Source organism: Papio anubis, chromosome 5 (assembly GCF_008728515.1).
Source record: "Papio anubis isolate 15944 chromosome 5, Panubis1.0, whole genome shotgun sequence".
Lineage (NCBI taxonomy): Eukaryota > Metazoa > Chordata > Mammalia > Primates > Cercopithecidae > Papio > Papio anubis.
This window is the reverse complement of record NC_044980.1, coordinates 36684801-36709427: the sequence shown is the minus strand read 5'-3', so window position 1 is coordinate 36709427 and position 24627 is coordinate 36684801. Positions and strand designations below refer to the sequence as shown.

Here is a 24627-nt window from a genome sequence, read left to right as displayed (position 1 = left end):
TAGATAGATAGATAGATAGATAGATAGACAGATATGGATATAGGTGATATAGATACAGATGTAGATACAGATATATTAATAGATATACCCTAGTGGTTCTGAGTAACACCACACTAAAAGTAAAAGCAAATGAAAACAGCAGTCCTCAGTACCTCCCCTAACACAAAGTGAGAAGTGAATAGAATTTAAAGGAAGGGAAATGTATATACACTTTCCTATTTTCTTAAGAATAAAACATCGAGGACTGTCTCCCATAGTGTTCTATCACATTGTGCAGGCTTAAAAAATAAAGAATTTAAACCACCTACCTTCCCCAAGGGAGACAGGCAAATGCACACTGGCATGAGAACGTACTGCTCACGTTGGAAGGCTTCTGTCTGCTCCCCCAGGAGAATCTGGCCCAGTAAAGGAAGCGCTGCTTTCTTGTGTGCTTTAGACGTCTATCCAGAGCTGCCGTCCTCATGGCTGGAGAAGTGAACAGCAAGCAGAGCTGATCCTGCTAAACTGCAGCCACTCCCTGAGGTTTGGGATGAACCCATCAAGGTCTCAAGACGAGGGCCGGGACAGCATAGCTTCTCCCCCTGTAGACTAGAGCTGCTGAATGCAGGGAAGTCCATGCAGCCCCAGAGAGCCCAGCAGGTCTCTCCACAGTCCCACTCCTCCACTTCCGGTGACACCTACCATCTGCCCACCTCAATGGACCTGCTCTCTGTTCAACAAGTAGAGTGTTTGATTTCCACATTTTCCTTTATAAAAATCCTCAGAAGGCCACATCTCAAAAACATATCCACATGTGAAAGTGGGATTTGGCAGAGAAAATAGAATGGGGAGGGTTATTCTTAGGCCCAGGAAAGGGGGGACCCTAGTATTCCTCTGGTTGTGCCCTTTCCTATGGGGTGAAGAGTTCAGGGGCACAGAGATGTACCCACCTGGAGCCTGCAGCCTGCATCTCCTCTTTTGGACTATGTCTTGGGTACCAGAGACCCTGAATCCCCTGTCCAAGTGATCTTAATTCCACTTCCAGAGCTTTCTCCAGGCCTTTTCTCTCAAGGCAGGTCACACCACCAGTGCACACACCCCTAAGCTAAGGGGTGCTGTTTGTGGGGATACAGCTTGGATGTGTAGGCTAGGATGTCCACACACATATGTGTACCGCTCCCTTATGTGGGACTGCCAGGGTGGGAAGAGATGAGGGACAGGCCACAGGCCATGGGCTAGGTGTTCACACCCTCTGAGCCACCACATTCCTGCATGGTGCTCCAAGACCCCACAGATTTTCAGTGCACTGCAGCCCTTGTGCACAAGTGTCTTTATCAAGGCAGGAGGATGGAGCATCTTTTATTTAACACTTTGCCAGCTTGATTTATCACTTTTAAATATTGAGGTATGGTATATGAGCCTCCGTTTTTACACTTGCAGGGCCCCACAAAAGTTAGGGAAGGACCTGGGGAAGGAAAAACGTTTAAGGGAGGGATGGGGGATTATCAGGATTGAAAAGGACCAAAATTGTTTCTTTGCTATGTGGTGCTTAAAATAGTGCCCAGAACATAGTAAGTATTCAAATCTTTGTTGAAACAGAATAGTTGGAGGGGAGAGGGAGAGAGAAAAAGAGAATTCAAATCCTGTCTTTACCATTCCACTTGTGCATCCTTGGGCAAGTATTTCAACATCCCTGATCCTCAATGTCTTCATCTGGAAAAAGGAGAAGCCACGCTTATCACACAGAAGAACAAATTAGTGTTAACTGCTTACACTGTTCTCAATACCATCACCATTTTCATTAAATGCTCCCCCCTCAATCCCATTTAATCTATAAGATGTAATTTGAGTATCGATTTATTTCAAATAACCTCAGGGAGGCTATTTCTCCTGACATGCCCAATGCAGAGAGAGAAATATTTCATGATCAGCCCCACCAACATCCTCAAACGCCCCCCTACCACCATAGCAGGTACTGCTGGTGTCCGCCCATACCCCTAGGCACTCATCACTTCAGTACTCAGTAGTCTGACTTCCAGTTGCCAAACCAGCATTTCTTTGCATAAAGGCATCCCCAGACCTCCAGAGCCCATTTAGCCACTTGCATGCCAGGACTGCCTTCAACCAGTGATGGGCAGGAGTTGGTAGGAATACCCTGGCTCTCTTACTCCTAGAGTAAGATAACTCTGCCGTGCATGTTCTACACTGAATCCCAGCAGGATCATGTTCTAGTTACCCTTAGTGATAACTTGCTTGTAATAGACACTTTGGTTGCTACACAACAAGTATGCCTGAGTATGGCCATGCCGGTTACTACGGCCAGTATTCCTTCTAATTGCTCAGTGCTCATGCCTTATCACTTGTTAAATATTTTCCAAATCACCCCTTCACATTTAACCAACAAGTTGTTCCCCCAAGTGATTCTTAAGAAACATGAATATTGTATAAAACTAGATCCAATAGCAATTTCACCTAATAAACTATTATTTATTAGTCTCCCCCTTGTTTCTGTGATGTATGGCATTAAAAGGCAATAGTTAAACGAAGAAGAAATGGACAATAAAAGATCATTCAGTGCTTCCAGCAAACACCACAGATTTTTTGTTGCTGTTGGAAACTTTCCCACGTGTGTGAGTGAAATGCCATGACTACACACAGTGTATCAAATAGGCATCTGCTCTCAAGTGCTTTTGTACTTGGCAGTGACCTCAGGGCTTGACAAATATGTTGTCTCCGTGTTTTTATTTATTATCTCATAATCCTTTGGATGGTGACAAATTCTAAGATTATAACAAATATATTACGATACCAATATGAATGTAATGTAACAAAAAGATGACCTAGATCTATGGTAGGTGAATGCCAACCCAAACAGTGGCTAAACTGAGCAGCTGTTCGCAATTAGGTCCAATTAACAAGTTTTAAACACGGCATCACTGGGAACCTCTTTGAAGTGTGTTGCTCCATGAAGGTTTTGCTTGAAAGGGGTTTCCCAATGGGAACTAGTCAAAACCCTCACCTGAACAGCTTCACTTCCTCTTTAGACTTCAGTGCCATGTAGAGTTCACACTTTTAATTCATCTTCCCCAGTTTTGTGTATAAATATTTCAGACATGTAAAGAAATGTCTGGAAAGGCATCTTTGCTGAAAAAGACATTGTGAAACGAGGAAGGAGGAAAGCAGGGGGCAGGGCTCCTGGGCTCTACTTGGCAATCTGTTGAAACGATGATCCCTACAGAAAAGGAAATTACAAAACAACATCTAGGTATTCAATAGGCATATGAGAGCATCATCTACTCTGAAATAGAAGCTCCATGAGGGCAAGAACTTGGTCTGGCTCATCATTGTATCCCTAGTACCTACTAACTAGACTGGCACACAGCAGACCTACTATAGATATTAGATGAATGAATGAATGGCTTTTTACTGAATGAATAAACAAATGCTTGAATGAACTAATAAAATAAATAAAGTATATACATACGCTTGGAAAACACAAGCTATTTTATAAAATCTAACTCACATGAGTACGTGTGACACAAAAGCACACAGAGGCACACATACAACACACACAAGCACACACAGAAAAAGCCGGAAATTTGTCTTGATTCTCCTAATAATTTTGCTGGTCCTGCCTATTTGGTGATCATTTGGGACTTACATTTCAGCTTCATTTTTTGTATCTGACAAAAAGAAGGGAAATGCAAGGTTGGACAGAATGCTTACCATGTGTCTGGCACATGGTAAGCACATAATAAATATTTGAGGACTAATGCATGAGAAAACTACATGGTTCTCCACCATCCCTGGCCAGAAGAGGCTCTGACATCTCTGTGTTTCACTCCTTGTGCATTTCCTAAGTCTTGTTCACTGGCTTTCCTGCAAGTCCCTCTCATTCGAGGACAACAGGCCCAGCTCCAAAGGAGAGTTTTGGAAGAAGAGAGAGGGAGCCACCTTCCTTCCCTCCAGGCCTTGTGGAGACAGTAGAGTCAGTGGCTTTGTTGTAGGTGAAGTGAGATGCTTATTTAGGAGATGCTCTGCAGACAGTGAGAGATCTGCCAGGAGGCAGGGCTTCAAAACCTGGGTTGCCTGTTACAATGCTGATTCCTGGGTCCCAGCCCTAAAAGGCTCACACTCAGTGGATCTCGGGTATAACCCAAGAATCTGCACAATAACAACGACCCTGGTGATTCTGATGCAGACGATAAACTACCAGAGCCACTGGGCTAGAAGGAAAGCCTTCCAGAAGGAGAAAGATGTTCATCCCAGAGTGCCTACATCTGGTGGGTTGGTGCCATCCTGAGGCATCCTTCAGGGAAGTCCTCAAGCATTCTCTAAACATGACTTTAACTGACATTAAAAGAGAAAGAACACACATTCTTTCTTTTCTGTGATGGTAGGGGACACACACAATTCAGCAACCAAAAGGTTTCAGTTCCCCAAAAGCCTAAAAGCACACTAATAAAGAAAAGGCTCTGGAGTGCAACTGGGGAAGACAAGCACGCTTCCCAAGCAAAAGACCCACTTTTCCCTTAAGGGAAAATCCCAGGTTTGAAAGTATCACAGAAACAAAAAGAAAGATAACTAGAAAACAGGAGGTGGAAATGTTGATCCTAATGAAAAGCAAGGAAGCGGGGCAGAGACACCGACATCTGAATTACCCGTGTGACAAAGTCTCAGGACAGAGGGAGGGCTGACACAGAGCTAGACTCCATTAAAGTGTTAGAATGACAAGTTCCTGCAACATGATAATTTAGAGACTTGTAATATATCTGTCCACACAATAGCTAATTTCAGAGTCAATGGTGTACTCCTTGAAGACAATCTGGAAACCTGGAAAATCCAAGACAAATGGTCTGTTAGCATAAAGGATCTCAATGGTTTAAAGCCTCCATATATCATGGCAGCATGAAAGGATTCCTCTGTAAACAGCGGAGCAAGACCACACTGCCTTATATCAAGACATTTTCAGCTTGTTTAAAAGGGGGCATTATTTTCCACTGGCAAATAGTTTCTTCACAATCTCTCTCTCTCTCTCTCTCTCTCACACACACACACACACACACACACACCCTGCCTATCTGTGCACATGGAGGAAAACTCTTTTGACAGGTTTTTAAGTTATAAAGGCCTAAGCCTTTTTGTACTACTTTGGGAAGCTTAAAGCTACAGACTAGACCAGCTACAGCCCAGCCTGGTGAGACATCAGTCTCTGTGAGCTGGCCAGCATCACCTACTCCCTGCCCTCTGCCTTCCTGTCCTGCAACCAACAGTCTAATTGCTTTTGTACCTTTCTGAATAAACAAAAGTAGTTATTTTTTGTTTAATGTCATATATAGTTTATAAAATTAAGTGGTAAGTGTAGATAATAAGCATTTTATGTCAGCTATGTAATACATGAGCTTCAAGTCTATTTCTGTTGACTCTCAACCATCAGGCTCATGGCAAAGTCTTTATGACTATAGGATAGATAGGGGTGTATTAGCCACATAGGTTGGAAGGAAGGGAAACAGGAGAAGGAATAACAGTCAGAACAGGCTGGCTTGTGCTGAGGTAATAACCATTCCCAAAATCTCAATGGCAAAAAAAAAAAAAAAAAAAAAAAGGCATCTTTCTCACTCTACTACATATCCATCTCAGGTCAGTGGGGGGTGAGATGGAGGGTGGGACCACTCCTTACTCCTCACTCCAAAACCCAGGCTGAGAAAGTGGCCACCAATTCCTACATTGCCAGGCATATGGCGGAGGGAAAGAAAGTTCTGCACAGCCTTGAACTGGCAATTAAATGCTTGATCTAATGGTGACACACAGCATCTCCACTCATATCTTATTGCCCTGAACTGGTCACATGGCCCAGTCACCAGTCACCCAATGACAAGGGGGCCAGGAAGTGAAATCCTACTCTGTGCCTGAAAGTCAAAGATCCAGAAAGATTTAGAGAACGGCACTAATGACCACTAAGAAGGGAGGATGGGAGAAGACCTACCAACTGACTACTGCTGACAAAGACACACTAAAAAATCCTACTACTGTCACTGACTGTACCCAGATCCTGACTCAACAGCATCTACCACTGCCTGTAAAACCTGCAAAGTAGAGGGCATGTCCCAAAAGATAATCCAGCTTTCATCCCAACATCTAAAGAAATAATCATGCACTTCTATTCAGATTGAATTTTGGCAACAGACAGGTGATAGGTGTTGCTTTGTAATTTTAAAAAATAAAGATTTTTTTGTTAACTATACAATATTTTCAAAATGTTTTCATTTCCCATGAAACAGGCATTCTCATACATTAATTTTAAGAACAAAGTTGGTTGGGCTTTTCTGAAATGTTATTGGCTAGGTGGCAAAGAACATTTAAAACATTCATCACCCTTTGACTCAGAGATTCTACATCTAGAAATTAATCCTAAGAAAATAAGCAGAAATGCAAATAAAGGTTTATGTAAAAGCACATCGTCTTCCTTTTTTTTTTTAAGACAGGGTCCGGCTCTGTAGGCCAAGCTGCAGTGCTGTAGCCTGATGACAACTTGGCAGCCTCAGCCTCCTAGGTTCAAGCGTAGCCCACTTCAGCCTCTCAAGTAGCTGGGACTACAGGTGCCTGCCACCACACATGGCTAATTTTTGTATTTTTTTGTAGACATGGAGTTTTGCCATGTTGACCCAGGATATTCCCAAACTCCTGGGCTCCAATAATCCTCCTGCCTCAGACTTCCAAAGTACAGCGATTACAGGAGTGAGCCACCATCCCCAGCCTAAAATGTTTTTATGTTTTATAGATGTTTTCTGTAGCATTATTATTAATACTCCAAACAGGAAGTAACATAAATGTCTAATAAAAGGGAATGGGTCAAATAAATATGGCTACCTTCATACAACAGAATATTGCATATTAGTTTGGTGAAATGGCTCAGCAGGCTGATGTGATAATACAATGAAGTACTCTATTGCCATTAGGAATCACAATTATTAGGGTTATCTAGAAATATGGAAAGAACTACATGAAGTAATAATAACAAGACAAAGTAGAACTCAATAATATACATATTAAAATTCTATATGATATAAATCAGTTCTACATTAAATTCAGAAAAGATTAGGGCATATATCAATGTTCCAGAAATTTGTGTTTTTCTGATGATTTCGTATGTGTTCAGATGTTTTGTTAAACTCTTGTTCAGCTGATGAAAGAAGAACAAGGACAAAGAAATGAAAAGGGAGGGGAGGAAAAAAAGAAGAGAGAAAAACGGAAGAAGGGGAAAGTAGAAATAGAAAGTAGAAAGGGGACCAGAAAGACAGAAAGATTTAGAAAGTTTATTGTAGCAACTACCATAACATCTCCATGCTGTCCATCCCAGGCAAAGTCCTGAGTAGGCTTTTCCTCTGTGAGCTACAAAACAACAATGTGATTTTAGTTTACCAAAATGTAAGAATTTTTGCTGTTCATTAAATACATGGGAAGTATAGGAAAGATCTTCAATACCTCTACATCACATTCACAGATACATTTGCCACTTAGGAGAATTGAGCTTTGGCCTCTGAGCAGTGGCCTCTAAACCACCTGGGAGGTTCAATAAATACCCAGTGAACTGGCTGGGTGTTTCTGGGCTATGTGGTACCTGGTCTGACTAATTCCAATTGGTAGCGTAGACCAGGAAGGCTGAGTGACAAGACTGGGTCTGGGCTTAGTCAAACTTTGTGCAGCCCTCCTTCAGGGTGAAACAGAGGACCTAGAAGCTAGTATTAGAAATCTTCAAATAAACAAGAAACTTTTTTCAATTCAGTAGGCTACCAACAATGAGATACCATCAAACACCCACCACAGTGGATAAAATTAAAAAGACTGACAATATTAAGCACTGCTGAGGATGTAAGCAACTGGGCCCCTCATACATTGCTGGTGAGAGTACAGAATAGTACAACCACTTTGGAAAACCGTTTGGCCCCTTTTAATGTAATTCCACTCCTAGGTTAATACTTGAAGAAAATGAATGCATATGTCCACAAAAAAAAGACTTGTTCAAGAATGTTCATGGTGACATCAGTCATAATAGTTCAGATTTGTTTCATGTCTCTTTTCTCTAAGATGAGTGACTTCCCAGGACATGGTTGAGTCCAGGAGCACCAAAGGGCAGAAGAAATTTGCCATGCCTATTGAAGTCTCACTCAGAACTGACACACAGTCACTTCCATCCTTCCTATTGATCAAAGCAAGACACATGGCAAAGCACTTACTGAGCATTTACTGCAAGCGTGGCTCTTCTCACGCATTTTAATCTTCATAACAATACAGTGAGAGGGGTACAATTATTATCCTCTTTTATAGATGATAAAACTGTAGATAATTTTTCCAGTCACAAGACTAGTAAATGGCAGGGATTTGAGTGCAGAGAATTACACTCCAAAGCCCCTTATACTGAACGTAGAGTTAGAAGATCCTAGATACAGAGTTTACTTATACAGCCATCACAAAAGTCTATGGAGTGAATTGGGACATAAATTTTTAAGTGGCTTGAACAAGTCACTTAACCTATTTGGCTTTCAATTTCTTCTTGTGTAAAATGAGAGTTATACTAGATTGACCTCTAAGCTCAATTCCACTTATAAATTTAATGCCAAGATTCTGTGAACTCATTGGAACATTTACCATTAACCTGATAACAAATGTAAATGGATAATTTGCTAATCACTACAAGTGAGCCCCAACTACCCCGATTTCAATATAAGCAACCATATTCAGGGAAGTCACAACGAGATGATTAAGTCTATATAGAATAGATACTAATTTAAATCCCATTTTAAAAAATGAATTTTGCTTTTTGGTTAATCCTAAAAGCACTAGAAAAAAAGTAATTCATTGTCAAATTAAACAAATTCCTTTGTTAATGCAAGATTTTTGTTCATTTTTTTAATAACAAATTGCAGTTCCCATGGAAGCATGGTTATGCTGCTAGCAACTGAGTCTTATCCTCTACACTCTGTACCTTTCTCATGGGGAAAAAGTAGAGTGAGGTCGATGCCCAGGAGAGCTGCAAATCCCATTCCCATAAGAACAAGAGCAACTGCTGAAATTGTCTCACATCTACTGTTACTTAAAATAACCTCTGAACATTTTCTAAGAATTTTTTTACCAGTGTACTTCTCTAGTCTTTCCAAATGGACTTACAGACTTAAAAAACACAGATGATTTCTATTTGTTTGCATCTTTATGATCACTTGGTACTGTACTGTTTTGTAAAACTGGATGGATTGATGGGTGGATGGATGGATGGATGGACGCACAGATGCACAGATGCATGGATGGACAGATGGATGGACGAGTGGGCTACCACACACACTGTACCTCTCTTAGGAATGCTCTTTCCAATTCACTTAGACTGTTTCACCTAATTAACTCCTATTCATATGTTGGCTCTCAGCTCAAGCATTGCTTCCTCCGAGAAGCTTTCTCTGATCCCCAGTCAAGATCAGGTTCCTTCATTATGTCCTTACCTAGTGTAGTGTTCCTTTCTTCAGATCACTAAGCTACATGGGGTTATGTATTCATCAGTATGATTACACACAAGTTTAATGTTCATCTCTTCTAGGCCATAAATTCCATAAGAGTGGGATCACATATGGGCTTTAAAAATGAATGAACAAATAAATGAATAGGTGAATGAACGAACTGTGAGCTATGAGCCTAGAACTTGGATATAAAGATAATTCTACCATAATCATAAAGTTGTAGTATTTAAGAAAAGCAGGAAACTTCAAGGTCAAATGGCACTTACATAATAAAAGAATCTTAGAGCTTTGAGGGACCTTTGGTTCAATATCCTACACAATGTGGGAATATGCGCACTGAATATTTGACCTGTATGAACAAAGTGTATAATTTGTGTATGACTTGATTTTTGGAATAGGCATTTAATTCCTTGGGAAATGTCATTTGCTATGGTACCCTAAAACTCAGATGTTTAATTAAGTTCATATTAGTGTAAATTTTATTCTAAACGATTATTTTATTCATGATTTTTCAATTAATCAATTTATAGGTCTACCTAACTCAATACAATGCAATAGGTGTGGGCGTGTGTGTGTATACACACACAGTATATAAACTAAATTATATGGAAATCATATATTCATCAATGAAATCATTTAAAGTGTACCAATTATGTTACAATTTAAACAAATGTTAAGATAAATTATTTCATAAAATGAATAATAGTTTAAACTTCAGACTATTTGACCTCTAATCTGTGTTTTGCAAGTCTAGATTTTTAATCCGAACTTTCTGAAAATGAGACCCACCTATATAGGCACCTACAGTTCTGGATTTTACAATGACGAGATTCCCCAGAAAAATGACTGTGGAGCATGTTATCATCATGTGTAATAGTTGAGGATTAAACTGGTTCTCTCTAGTATGTTCCAGAAGCCACATCCAGATGACCTTCAGATTCCTCCCTTCTTCTGCTTCCTTCTGAGATGGGTACTGGTTGATTGTCAATTCCATCCTGATGCAGCCTCAACTCGCAGCCTGACCCTGCCAGCCGACTACCATGGTCTTTGCCTATTATGTGCCCATGTGGACACCTTGTATGGCACCTGGAGTATTCACAGAAAATTAGCTCATCAACTCTTCACCCAACCTGATGCCAGACATACAATTTGTAATGGGAGAAAAAATAATAATGTGATCACACTATTAGCTTCTCCTCCCTCTTCCTCGCTAGCAGAACCCCGACTGTCTAGGCAGCATTGTACCCCAGTCCCAGAAGCTGATTCACGGTTAGTCTACAAGCCAGGCACATCAATCCTCCTTCCTTTCGCCAGTGATTGGTCTAGGACAGGTACATGAACCAGTTTTGACCAATGAGATGTGAAGGGAAGGCTACTAGGGAGATGCTAGGAAAGACTTTCCTATCTGATTAAAGAGAGGCCTAGGCTGGGCGCGGTGGCTCACGCCTGTAATCCCAGCGCTCTGGGAGGCCGAGGCAAGTGGATCACGAGCTCAGGAGATCAAGACCATCCTGGCTAACACGGTGAAACCCTGTCTCCACTAAAAATACAAAAAAATTAGCCGGGCATGGTGGCAGGCGCCAGTAGTCCCAGCTACTCGGGAAGCTGAGGCAGGAGAATGGCGCGAACCCAGGAGGCAGAGCTTGCAACGAGCTGAGAACACGCCACTGCACTCCTGCCTGGGTGACAGAGCGAGACTCGGTCTCAAAAAAAAAAAAAAAAAGAGAGAGAGAGAGGCCTGGAAGCAGATCTCTTTTCACTCCATTCCCTGCTTCCTTCTTGTTTGGGACATCGTACTGTAAGCACATGACTCTTGAGAGTTATGACATCCATCTTGCACTATGAAAAGAGGCATCACCAACACAGGGACATCAGCAGAATGTAAAGAGCAAGCATCAGGTCTTTAATGACATCATCAAGCCACTACACTAACCCTGGGAACTGGTACATCCAGGTAAGTGAACTACAAATGTCTTTATGGCTTAAGCCGTTGTTAATCGAGCTCTGGGCTACTTATACTAAACACATTCCTGACACAAATAATAATACAACCAGTATCTTATGTCAGCACGGCACTTCACATTCTTCGAAATACTTTTAAATCCATTACTTTATGTAATCCTGCAACAATCCTGGAAAGGGATGGTGCAACTATTATTATCCGCCATTTTTACAAATACAGAAACAGATTTAGAAAGAATCAATCTCATGTAAAAAAAAATCAAAAGAACCAGACCTAGCACTGATTCAAGACTCTTTGCTTTAGTCCAGGAGTTGGCAAACTATGGTCTAAATGTGCAGCGATGAACTAAGAACATGTTTTGCATTTTTTAAATAGCTAAAAATAAATTAAAAGAGCACTATTTCATGACACATAAAAATGTCAAATTCAAATTTTAGTGTCCATAAGTAAAGATGTACTGGAATACAGCTATGCTCATTTGTTAACATGTTGTCTATGACTGCTTTAGTGCTGAAATTACAGCACTATTTGACCTCTAATCTGTGTTTTGCAAGTCTAAATTTTTAATCCGACCTTTCTGAAAATGAGACCCATCCATACAGGTGCTGCAATTACAGCACTAAAGCAGTCAGTAGCTGTTCATACTACCATATGGCCCACAAAGCCTAAAATAGCTACTACTTGCCCCTTTGCAGAAAAAGTTTGCCAACCTCTGCCTTAGTCCTATCACACCCACTCATAAAAACTTATGCTCCAATAAAAAACTACGCAGAGTGGTTAGAACACCGTATTTTACACCCTAGCTTGGTGATCTGAGGTTTAGTTGCTGTTTGTCATTTTTTTCCATTGTCTGACTATAACCTACTGACAGCTTCATAATCTCCAGCCTACCCAGATAGGAGCAGCGAAATGGCTTGACTAACTGCTAATTAATCAGTCTGGCTTGAATTCTCCCTTCAGTAAACACTAGAACACATCTGTTTGAAACAATGTTTTGATGAAACAGTCCCTCAATCAAAAAGAAAAAAACTCACATCCCATGCATGCTCCGCTGCAGTCTTTCTTCTCTGAGATTTGCCATCATCTGAATGTAAATGAATCATGCTAAATCTGGTATCAAACCCACAAAAGACATCTAGGGAGATTATGAGCAACCATGTTACACAAACTAAGATTATGCAAACCATGTAGCAGATATAAAACAAGTCATTCCATATCTTAATCATTTTCTTGCTTTGATCTTTGTAACATAATATTTAATGAACACTACATTTCACTAGATGAGAAATATATATGCGAATATTTAATAGAGTACCTAGTACATATTTTGCACTTGTTAAAAATTAGTTGAACCTGAAATTCAATGAACCATGAGGAAGAATATTTTTAAACCACTTAATTGTCGAAAAGAATAAAGTATGCATCTTTAGCACATAAATTCTAGGAGTCGGCAGTCTATGAAGATTTATCTCAAAATAAATTTTTTCTTGTTCTTGTGGCTTTGGTTTAAACCACTTCATAGAACCCTCAAAACATGCCTTAAAAGATACAATGCCAGCTTTATTCCAGAGCAGGCCAACATGGTTTCACCGGTTTATAAATCTCTGCATTGTTGTAAAACAGAAACAACATGCCAGTCTGCAAAGATTCTTTCACAAGTCTTAAATTTAAGTTATACTCACCCCACTATAGTCATCAAATAGAGGGCCTGAGTTCTCCATGATAGAGTTTTTTTCTAGGGGTTCAGAACTCCTGATCCCTGTCACCTGGAGAGCCCAATGTTTCAAGTTTATCTGCTCCCTCTGCTGCCTGGCTCTGTGGTCATTACCAGGCTCCCAGGGCTGGCCTAACAGCTCATGATAGAAGTACACAGGCAAAGAAACAAACAGCTGCATGAATTCTAGCAGCATTCAAACCTTAAACAACCTGAGAAAAGTTGCTGAATCAAAAATGGAATCTAAAAAACTCAAACTCATATAAGTTGAATTTCTGGAATGGTGGTTACCAGGGGCCAGGGTAGGAGGGGTGGCAGGGGGAGGGAGGAAAAAGGTGGGAAAAGGGAGACGTTGGTCAAAGCACTCAAAGTTTTGGTTGGACCTAAGGAATAGGCTCTGGTGATCTATTACACAGCATGGTGACTACCATTAATAATAATGAGGTATTGTAGATTTCAAAATAGCTAAAAGAACTATTTTAAATGCTCCCATCACAAAGAAATGGTAAGTATCTGAGGTGATGGGCATGTTATTTAGCCTAATTTGATCAGTCTACAATGTATACATGTATCAAAACATCATGTTGTACCCCACAGATACATACAATTATCATTTGTCGATTAAAAGTAAAAAAAAAAAAAAAATTTTTTTTTAAGGAACAAACTTGGGGAAACACCTCTCAAAACATTCTAGCAAAGAACATAAGGGCTACATCCAATTGGCCCAGCCTCCAAAAGAAAAGGAATTGTAAAATGTGCAAACTTATAAAAAAGTAATGGCTGAAAATGTTATTTCTTTCCTAGACAAAAGCTTTATTTCAATGATTACACATTCTCTGGGAGAATTGATAAGACACTGGTAATTGTGTTACCAGAGAAGTGAATGGCTTAAAGATGGCATGAGAGAAAGAATCACTTATCAACGAAAATACCTTTGCACCTTTTGAAAGGTATAATGTGCATATATAATCTCGTCAAGTAATTGCATTAAGTTTTTAAGATTACATATTACACACCCAACACATATCATGAGTAGACCAAAGTTACTAAAAGCACACAATGCAAGGTGTGACTTCCAATGAGAGTCTTCATTCTTTCATTCATTTAACAAGTAGTTATGTGCTAGATACTAAGGAGATGAACATTTAAAATGTGGTTCCTGCCCTTACAGAACATTTGGTCTAATGTAGCCATGGCTATGCATACAAGCAATTTCATACAATAAGTATGAACTGCAGTAGAACAGAGAAAGGATGCCCAATAAACATTGAGACATTTATTTCTTCAAACATACGTTACAGCCTCCTGGTAGTCACCTGGAGACACCAATCACTTAGTCCAGAAATGTTGTGATTGTTTAGCATTGAGAGTTCCTCTTCTGGAATCAGTTTAAAAGCTATATGAGTGATCTACTGCCATAACGATGCTGCATAACAACCACAAAATCCCACGGGTATACAGTAAGCCTTCCTTGCTTATTCCAGACTGGTTGGAGAAGTAGTGCTTCTCCAACCAGTTGATCTTTACAGGCTCATTTACATGTCTGGGGATGAAGAGTGCAGGGGAAATCAGTTGGCTCTCAGTTCATCTAAACTGACCTTGCCTGTGACAAACGGAGCAACACTGCTCTGTTCCACACGACTCTCATCCTCCAGCAAGCTAGCCCAGGCATGTTCTCCTGGCAATGGCATAGCTTTGAAAGAGGAAGTGGAAACATGTTTACCTTGTGAGTCTTGGCTCAAAACTGGCACACTCTCACTACCATTGCATTCTACTGCCTAAGACAAGTCACAATGCCACTTCAGATTCAGACGATGGGGAAATAGACACCATCACTTTAGCAAGAGGAACCGTAGAGTCACATAGCAAAGAGCATAGATACAGAGAAGGGTGAAGAACTGAGGCCATGATTGCAATTTACCACTGAGCCATGAACAGTCTCTAAATTATCTTCTCTTGGTTTTAACCCTCCTCTTTCACTAGAATTGATTTCAGATGTTTTGATCTTTGCTCAAAATTCAACCCACCCTCAAAACCCAGAGAACTGCCATCCCTGAATATAGAGATGCTGTCTCATGACTTGTTTTTGTCCCTCAGCAACTGCCAACACAGGGCCTTATGAAGGGAGATGCCTAAATGATATTTGTTGGATGGATGAACAATTGTGTTTGCAGGTTATAAAAGTGTTTCGAGTGATAGGTGCATGTTAGGATACACAGATAGTCTTCTCAGATGACCACTTTGAAACAGATGCCACATTCTAATATGTTGGTGTCCCTGAGTTTGTATAAAAAATTGACCCATTAGATTTAGGTCACATTCCTACTGTTCAAGATTGTAAAGCAGATACTTATTACATTTATCTTAACTTTAGCTTTTGTTTTTTACTCAGATTTCTAAAATGTACCTCCCAATCTTTCACCCATTATTTTTCAAATAGTGAAGTCATTCTACAAATAGGTATTCCCTACTCTCATGCTGGGTATATTATCTGCTGACTTACCATTGGCTAGAGAGTGCCTCTGGAAAGGATAACAATGACCTACCTTACAGGCCTCTTCTGGGAAGTTACATGATAAACTGCTCGAAGAAATGTCTGCAAATTCGCCTTGTGTAATATTAATTCTTTACATTTCTAGAGCTGCCTTTCTCTCAAAGAATTCCAAGTGCTTCACATATGGTCCGCCAGATCCTCTTAGAGTGTAAATTATGCCCCAGGAGTAAGTTAATTGCTTGCAGGGAGGCATTTAACTCTTTCAGGTCACTAGGGTTCCACTTACAGCATTGCAGGAGGGCAGTAATTTACCAAATAATACCCCAGTGACCGGAAAGTATTTGTGCAATATAAATTATTCCCAGGGAGTAACTTATGAACTCAGAAAACCTGGTTTATTATCTCATCTATTCACATAGATTCCCAGGGAGGGAGAGAAGGAGCAAGAAAAGAAAAATGGGTAGAAAAATAGGTGAGGCTACAAGTTTCCCAAGCTCCCACAGCTTGTCAGGGGCAGAGCTCCAACTTGAGTTGCCTGATCACTGGCATGCCTTCCTCTCAACTCGAGGCTGTGGGACTTGGGGGTGTCAACCTGAAGTTTCTGCTAATCAGGGCCAGGACTAGGGTGAGGTGAGAGAGGTGCCTCAGTGGCTTCACCTGAGTCCTGGCCCTGCTGCTACATCAGTGAGATATGTATTAGCTTGAAACACTCAAGGGACCATAAAATCCACACTCGCATGCACTGCTTGCTTCTATTAAATCCATAAATAATTGTTGAGGATTCATGAATTGATTGATTAGTGTTCCCACATGGAGGAAAAATGGAGAAGGCAATGGAGGAGGCGGTGTAAGAGTAAAGAGGAATGGGTGTCATGTTGCTCTGTTGCCATTCTTGGAAAGAGTCAAACAATTCATGTATTTTAGGTAAGAGCAGAAGAGACTAGACTGAAGTTTGTTTATTACGTAATTAATATATGGCATGGAGGTCTCTTGGAAAATTTTGGCTTAAAGATCCAAATACTGGCCAGAGGCAGCAGCTCATGTCTGTTATCCCAGCACTTTGGGAGACCAGGTGGAAAGATAGCTTGAGCCCAGGAGTTCCAGACCAGCCTAGGCAATGTAGGGAGACTACATCTCTATTTTCTTTTTGCTCTTTTTTTTCTTTTTTTTTTTTTTTTGAGATGGAGTCTCACTCTGTCGCCCAGGCTGGAGTGCAGTGGCACGATCCCAGCTCACTGCAACCTCCACCTTCCTAGTTCAAGCAATTCCCCTGTCTCAGCCTCCCGAGTAGCTGGGATTAGAGCTGCACGCCATCACGTGTGGCTACTTGTTTTGTATTTTCAGTAGAGACGGGATTTCACCATGTCGGGCAGGCTGGTCTCAAACTCCTGACCTCAGGCAATCCACCCGCCTCGGCCTCCCAAGGTGCTGGGATTACAGGTATAAGCCACCACGTCCAGCCTATTTTCTTTACAAAAATAAATAAATAAATAAACAAAGGTCCAAATACTGAGTCCTTGTCAGAATCAACTGACCACTATGAATTCCCATTCTTTAGGAAGGTTCCAAAAGTGTACAACAGGAACTAGGTGGTCCACAGAAGAATTAGGATACTGGTATCTCGACTCCCCACTCAAATCTCTCTCTTCCGCCCAACCCCCACCTCTCTCTGTGCCTTTGTGATGGCTGTCTAAAAGCCAATTACAAAAATATCATGGCCTCTTAAGGGGGAAAAAAATGTATTTAGTGCTCTGCTCTCCGCCTGGGAGTTTTGCTGTTCCAAAACGCAGCAATCAACTTCTTTTCAAAGTTCTGCTACCCATTCAACCTGACATTAACCTCTGCCCCCAATAGAGATCCCAGTTGATTTACCTGAATTTTGATTTACTTCTTGCCTCAATAAAATACACTAAATCACAATTTGAAAGGTGACAGAACACTCCCTATGTGCCCCCTTCCATACACACACACACACACACACACACACACACACACATAAAACCAGTGAAATAACTGTATAGCACACTTACTTGGATGGTAAGACTGTCAAAGAGTGGCATTGGGTAGCCACTTAACCACTCTCTGCCTCCATTTTCTCCCCTTGTAAGATGAGGAGCTTGGACTAGAAGTTTCAGGTCCCTTCCAATTCTGGAGCTGATAAGTCTCATCAAAGTGATAACTTTAACCTATACTGGAGTCGGCAAATCATAGCCCTTGGGTCATATCTCGTCCACTGCCTGCTTTTGTATAGTCCATGAGCTAAGAATGGTTTTTACATTTAAAAATCAAAAAAGTATTACATGACATGGAAAAAAAATATATTATCATTTACATATCAGCTGTGGGTGCTCTTGCAACACAAGGCTAGAGTTGAGAAGTTGCAACATAGACAGTATGCCTGCAAAGCCTAAAATATTTAGGGTCTTTACAGAAAACGTTTGCTAACCCCAGACCTAAGCCATCAGACCATTTGCATAGTAAGAAAGTCTGCTGCAACACTCTCGCCTGACTGAAGTTTTATCTCTGGAAAAGAGGAATCTCACAAAGTAATTTCAAGAGCCAAAAACAAAATTAGTGGACAATTAGAAAATTTGATCCTTATGAAAGAAACTGCTGGAAATCACCGATAAATCTCCAACGTCAGGATTGATTTCTTACGAGAAACGATTTACTCCAAAGAATTTGTCACTTCCCACTACTTGCAAAAAGGCCATTACAGTGAATTTTTCCCCTTTCCTTTTTTTTTTCTTTTCACTTTTTTTAAGTGGTCTGAAGGCAAATCTATCTTTCCTTCATGAGTAATAGGATCATTCGTGAAAATGGCTGTTAAAAGCAAGCAAGCATGGAACAAATTGTGGTCCAATAAAGCAGTGACTTTGAAAAGGAAATTGCCCTGCTTAAGTGATGGATTCTGTTTCAGTCCTCACGACCCAAGTTATGAGGCAGTCCAGGGACCCGGGTCCTGGCCCTTATAGTCAAAGCAGCTGCAAAGCTCCACTGGGAACTGGCCAAGGACTCTGTGAATGGCCAAAAGCGAACCCACCCACCCCACCACTTCTACAGACTGCAGGCCTACAGGGCTACAGAGGCTTAGCAAGAATGTGGCAGCATCTAGCATCTAGTCTCCTCCAGCGACCCTTTCAGCCAGCCTGGAGTGTCCCCTCACCCCTGCCTTCTCTCTGCTTACTTACTCCAATCAAGGCCTACTTTGAGTTCCATAACCTTATAATACCCTGTATTATTTTTCATCATTTTATGGTTATGTTTTCTCTTCCCAAGGACTGTAAGATCCTTGAGCACAAATTGCACCGATCATTTAGACAACTTTCAGTTAGAGACAAGAAATCCTGGCGAAGAGGATGATAGCAATGAAACAGGAGATTGTAGGGCTTCGAACCTTTTTTCTCAAAGAGGAGATGGGAGGCTTGAACAATGTTTGCTCTCTCTGATTCTCAGGCAGGTTTCCTAGATAAAAAGCTGAGATCTGGGGACAATGTGAGAATCCTTAGCAGTATGCTGTTGTTGCTTTATCAGAAGATGTTCTGCCTATTGAGAGCAGAGTTGGTGCTGCAAATTCTTCCCTTCTGGACTTCGCTGAGGAACAGCTTCAAATCAAACTGTTCCATTTCCTTCAGAATAGAGAAGATGGAGCCTCAAAGCTGTAGGGCTCCCTACTTTCAGCTTATGGGGGCGTGAGACTGCGACATCAGGCCATCCCCTTGTTCCCAAGACACCAAATGTTTGCTTCCCATCTTAACTCTATTCAAGGCAGTCACTTCAGAAGGAACGTTTGCTGAATTCATCTGTATGCTGTAGCCATGTAAATAAATGTTCTTTCAAAATTAGAAATATTTGCTTTAATTCTAAATTAAATTTAACATTTTCCTTTATATTACTGTTTTAAGATACTTTGTATTTTGAAAGGAATTTAATGTTTTAGAAGAGTCTTAGTCCTAGAACCTATCAAAGCAGGGCTTCTTCATTTTGCTTTCAAAAAGAATCATAAGATGATTGTAACCACTGGGAAAAGATAAAGCCAATTCATTAACCTGGTGGTATCTAAAAAATCAACCACTGAGCTCCACCCCTCAAGAGATTCTGATTTAATTGCCCTGAATGGGGCCTAGGTGTGGGACTTTTTTTTTTTTTTTTTTTTTTTGAGACAGTTTCACTCTGTCATCCAGGCTGGAGTACAGCGGTGCAATCACTACTCACTGTAATCTCCACCTCCCAAGTTCAAGCAATTCTCATGCCTCAGCCTCCCAAGTAGCTGAGATTACAGGTGCCCACCACCACAACCAGCTCATTTTTCTATTTTTAGTAGAGACTGGGTTTCGCCATGTTGGCCAGACTGACCTCAAACTCCTGACCCCAAGTGATCCACCTGCCTCAGCCTCCCAAAGTGCTGGGATTACAGGTGTGAGCCACCACGCCTAGCCTACAGGTCTGGGTATTTTTTGAAATCTCCCCAGTGTTTCACTGGCCATGTGAAAATCAGACTCCAGGACATGAGTCTCATACATACTTCTGTTGGAGTATTTATCACTTTATACCATCAATACTCATGTGCATATCTCCCTCTCTGTAGTGATAGTTTCTGAAGGGCTGGGAGAGGACTGTCAAAACCCAAAGTGCCTACCATTAACCCAGATCCTTCTGAAGGACCATCTGCTGTGGAGGGAAGGTGGGGAGGAACTCTAGGAAGTATCTCAAGCAGAGGTGGCCAGGCTCTGTACTCCATGATGCCAACAACCTGGACACGGATGATTGGCCCAGGATAGGCACCTGCCCCCAGGTCTGCGGCTATACAGGGTGTTTTGCAACCTGTAAGGAGCCTGATACAAAGGCTCAGTCCAACTCTCACCCCTGGTGAATCCCCAGCGGGGCCAACTAGATCCTTTGACTAAAGGAGTTTAAATGTGAGATCAACTGAGAGCTGAGCAGTTGGTAGCAGGAGCAGAAGCCAAAGGACACCCAGGGAAAAACAGCGAGAGAGGAGCTGAATCACCTTGGCGGCTAAGCCTGTTAGTAGGAATCGGCAGATGCCTGCTGCTGAGGGGGCAGCGAGATAACCCAGTCACAGAGCTGTATCCTGAATGACCTTCCAGTTCCTGAACTTCAATCCAGTTTTCGTGAGGCCTGGCTGGGTGGCCTTTCCGGAAGGCTTTTCGGAGACACGTGGCTGAATGGTGGAGATTCCGGTCAGCCTTCCTTCCACAGTAAACTCCCATTACTTAGGGTAAACTCAGTGGTATCTGTTCCTTGCAAACCCCCCCCCACCCTGCCCCCCAAAAAAGTCCAATCAGCACAATGCCCAGGGTCTAGCACTTTGCCTGGCACACAGCAAGTGCTAAATATTTGCAGGTGCTTGGACGGCCTGATCATCCCCAGCAAAAAGCCTTCTGAAAATAAAGAAATCATTTAGAGTAAGAACATTGATGAGGATCGTCTTCAAATTCCGAAAACAACGCTAAAAGGCAATAAAAAATTAAGCTTATTCTGCCCTCCAATTTCTGAATCTATCTACATTTCTACCACAAATCTATCAAAGAGCGAAATGTCATTTTCTGCAGAACTGCAAAGAGCATCCTAATTTCAGCTAAGGTATGTTTGGATGACTTGATTTTCACTTCGCTTAATCTTAAATCACAGCAACATTAGTAAGAACAATTTTCCTCCCACACTCGCTTCACTGACAAACCTGCAAAGTAGCTGATCTTTGACTTTTAAGAAGTTTAATAATACATGATCTTCCCCCCCCACATTGCCACACGCATTTCCCCTGCCTATTGTCTGTATCAGCTACTTGAAGAACACATACTCCCCAACAACCGGATGAGTCATAAAACAAGAGGTACATGGAAGTAAACTGAGCCTGTTTACACTTTCCCTGGCCCCAGCTAATAAAATAAAAGAGGTCCCACTGAATTCAGGTCCACTGGCTTCCGGAAAGCAGGTTTCTGCTTAGCAAAGACATGCCCTATTTAGTACATTATTTTAGAGGTAGAGCCAATTCCATGCCCCATGTGAATGAAATGTATTTATGGTTATAACCATGCACAGGGTGTGTAAGGACTTGCCCTCCTCCTGTCCTCTACAAAAGAAGGCTCAGGCAGCTTCTGGTGGTGAGCTAACCAACAAAACCAATGCCTAGAAGGTCTCACCTCTCCCATCCACAGAGCTCTGGAATGGGGGCCGGACCCCTGGTCGCTGGAAACTCAGCACCCAAGGGGGTGCTTGCTGAAGTTTCCCATCTGCATTTTTGAAAATCTGGATAAAGGCAGGTTTAGCTCAACCTCCCCGGACCCGTTCCCGATAAAGTGATCTTATGCCTCTGGAATTGGGATTTTGAATGTATGTGCCTACCCCATGTCTGGTGTTAGATTACAACAGCATGAAAATGGAGCCTAGGACTGAGGAACCGGCCAGCCTCAGAAGCCTTCTTCATTGCCTGCCATGTAATACATGATATGCAAAGCCTCTGACTTCAGCCAGCAGATATTTGGAGACCGTGTTGGCCTTAGCATGGGGACTAAACTAATGTGTGTTTAGGTCAGAAAGCGAATCAGAAAAGCCACTGGAGGGCACGTCACGGAGTGAGAGCTCTATAAATTCATCCCCACTCGCAGCGTCTCCTGGCAAACACTCGGCTTCCCTCACCCGGCCGCTCCGCATCTCTCCTTCTCGGTGCTAGAACTCCAGCTGCCCGGCAGCTCCTTTTCTCGCCGCTGCCTCCTGCCCTGCGGAGAAGCGAGAGGACGAGACAACCGAGCGGGAAGGCCGGCCTTCGACAGGCGCGAGGAAAGCCCGGCGCGGCTCTGCACCGGCAAAGCGCCTCCCTCCCAGTGCGGCGCGCGGGGGCGAAGCCCGGCGCGGGCGCCGCGGTCAAGTTCGGATTGCCCCCTTCGGCTGGCCCGCGCAGAGCGGCGCACATTCCTGCCGATTTTTGATCCACCCGGAGGAGAAGGCGCAAGCCCCGCGGCGTCTCCACGCTCTCAGCGCTCTCCCTGCAGCCCAGGGAGGGGCGCCTCGCGTAGCCCACTCGCACCCCGGACCCCCGCCTCGGGAACTCCAGCGCCTCCTTGCTGCTCGCCTCTCCTCCCCCACAGCCCGGCCCAGCCGACGCCTCCCGACCCCTCCCTCCCGGGGGCCCTGCACCTCCCCTCCCCCACCCCGGCTCCCGGCCCCCCAGCCCCGGCTCTAGAAGACCAGCCTGCGCTCCTGGCGCCCTCATGTCTTCACGGGACTCCCCGCGCCGGTTGACGTGGTGTCTCATTCGGATCTCCAGGCAAGACCTCAGCTCCCGCGGCAGCATCAGACAAGCCCGTCTTGTGCTCCCAGGCAGTGCGCCCAGAGGAGGCGCAGAGCGCCGCAGCTGCAGCTGAGCAGCCCGCAGCGCCCCGGGCCCGCGCAGCCCCAGCCAAGAGCGCGGCGCGCGCAGCCCTGTCACCTCCCCCCCACCCAAAGCAGCGGCGGCTGCTCGGACCTCGGCTTCTGGGGGTGCGGGGGGCAGGCGAGAGAGTTGTCGGCAGCCCTCGCGCTGTTCGCGGCGGCCGCTGCTGGAGTCTTGGCTGCCGCCTCCAGGGCGCTCTTGCTGCCCCGCGCGACCCCAGGATTGCGAACTCTTGCCCCTGACCTGTTGGGCGGGGCTCCGCGCTCCAGCCATCAGCCCGGATGGGTCTCCTGGCTGGGACTTGGGGCACCTGGAGTTAATGTCCAACCTGGGGTCTGCGGAGACCCGATCCGAGGTAAGTGAGGGAGCGGGCCGGGGAGGAGGGAGCGGGTGGTGCCTGCGTAGCGGGCGGGTGCGGCTGGCTGAAGGGTGCCCTAGTCAGAAGGGTGCGTCTGAGAGTAGAAAGTGGAAAGACTAGAGGGAGGCTAAGCTATGCGAGGAGAGAGAAAAGTAGAACCGGAGAGAGGCCGGCCTTTCGGAGGAGCATGTTGCCCTTTCCACGTGGGCAAAGATCTCTGGAGCCCCAGATGCCCCTGGACCCCGAATGCCCAAGAGAGGCAGTTTCCTTCCCGGACTCGGCGAGGCGCTCTTCCGTCAGGTCACAGAACGATTCAGGGCTTGGGTCATCTTCGAACCCACCGCCGTCGAAAGTATCCTCTCTGGACGTGCAGAGATACTATCATTGCCAAGGGTGCAACTTACTATTGAGCTTGTTTTGATCTGTTCCGAGGCAAAGCGCAGGCCCGGGGAGGGGCTGCTGCAAAGGTGTTGAGAACCTAAAAATGGAGGGCTCACCTCCTCCGGGCGAGGTCTGGCAAAGCTACATTCCTCACTCGGCTGCCTGCACGTTCCTAACGCCCTCCACCCCAACTAACCATCCCCGTCGAGGTTAGGAGAGGGGCTTTCTTGGCAGTACTGGAGTCAAATCTCAGTCTCGAACATATTCTTGAGACTCCACTAGGCCACTGAGGTTATTATTTTAATGGCTCCTTTTTCTCCTGTACTCTGTGTCGCCTTCCAATAACACCCCACCACCACTGCCACTACTTTACACCATCTCGAGGCTAATTCCGCGCTGGTGGTTTGTTTCCTGCCCCAACCAAGAAAAACCAACCCTCTTCGGGCTGGAAATGGACTTTCGCGGGTTCCCGCCAGCCTCCTGGCTCCCAGCTAGTTTCGGCTTTGGTAGAATCAGCCGCCAGGACTGATGTGCGCGCCTCCGGAGGCTTACCCATCCGTGAGCTCGCAACACTTTTGCTCATAGGCGGGGACAAAGGCAACTCTTCCGGCCCCTGCTGCGATGTTAGAACGCGCTCGACTCTTGCTCAGTATTTGGAATATATGCTTAGGTATTTCAAGAAAGAGATGTTTCTTCCAACCTCTCTCACGCACCCGGTCCCGCAAAGCCGTCAAAGTCGGCCTCGACCAAACTCTTACTGTTTCGCTGCGCCTTCGCTTTGGCAGGGAAGGTGGCGCCTTTTCAACAAGCAACAAGTGTCCGATCTCTGGGAAGTC

The 24627-nt window shown here is 43.6% G+C and overlaps 2 protein-coding genes across 2 annotated transcripts in view; one reads left to right on the top strand and one right to left on the bottom strand.

The window, feature by feature from the left end:
• Positions 1–8: 8 nt before the first annotated feature.
• Positions 9–23325, bottom strand: LOC116275037. The gene is made up of 5 exons (XM_031666813.1): positions 23110–23325; positions 22320–22941; positions 2999–3211; positions 1633–1692; positions 9–465 (listed from the first exon to the last, which is right to left on the bottom strand). Exons 1-3 carry the CDS (start codon positions 23323–23325, stop codon positions 3087–3089), a joined length of 963 nt encoding a protein of 320 aa, XP_031522673.1. The 3' UTR covers positions 9–465; positions 1633–1692; positions 2999–3086.
• The window catches only part of GDNF (glial cell derived neurotrophic factor), a 27509-nt gene continuing 25728 nt past the window's right edge, over positions 22847–24627 (top strand). The window contains exon 1 of the mRNA XM_003899594.3: positions 22847–23407. The gene's annotated coding sequence lies outside the window, so the exon portion shown is untranslated. The remainder of the gene's footprint in view (positions 23408–24627) is intronic.

Coding starts and splice junctions, on each gene's coding strand:
- LOC116275037 (XM_031666813.1), bottom strand. CDS start 23,325: ATGGCTGGAGCGCGGAGCCCCGCCCAACAGGTCAGGGGCAAGAGTTCG. Junction 22,942..23,109: donor CTGCTTTGGGTGGGGGGGAG/GTGACAGGGCTG, acceptor TCTTGCCTGGAG/ATCCGAATGAGACACCACGT. Junction 3,212..22,319: donor GAGAGATGCGGAGCGGCCGG/GTGAGGGAAGCC, acceptor CCTTTTCTGTAG/GGATCATCGTTTCAACAGAT.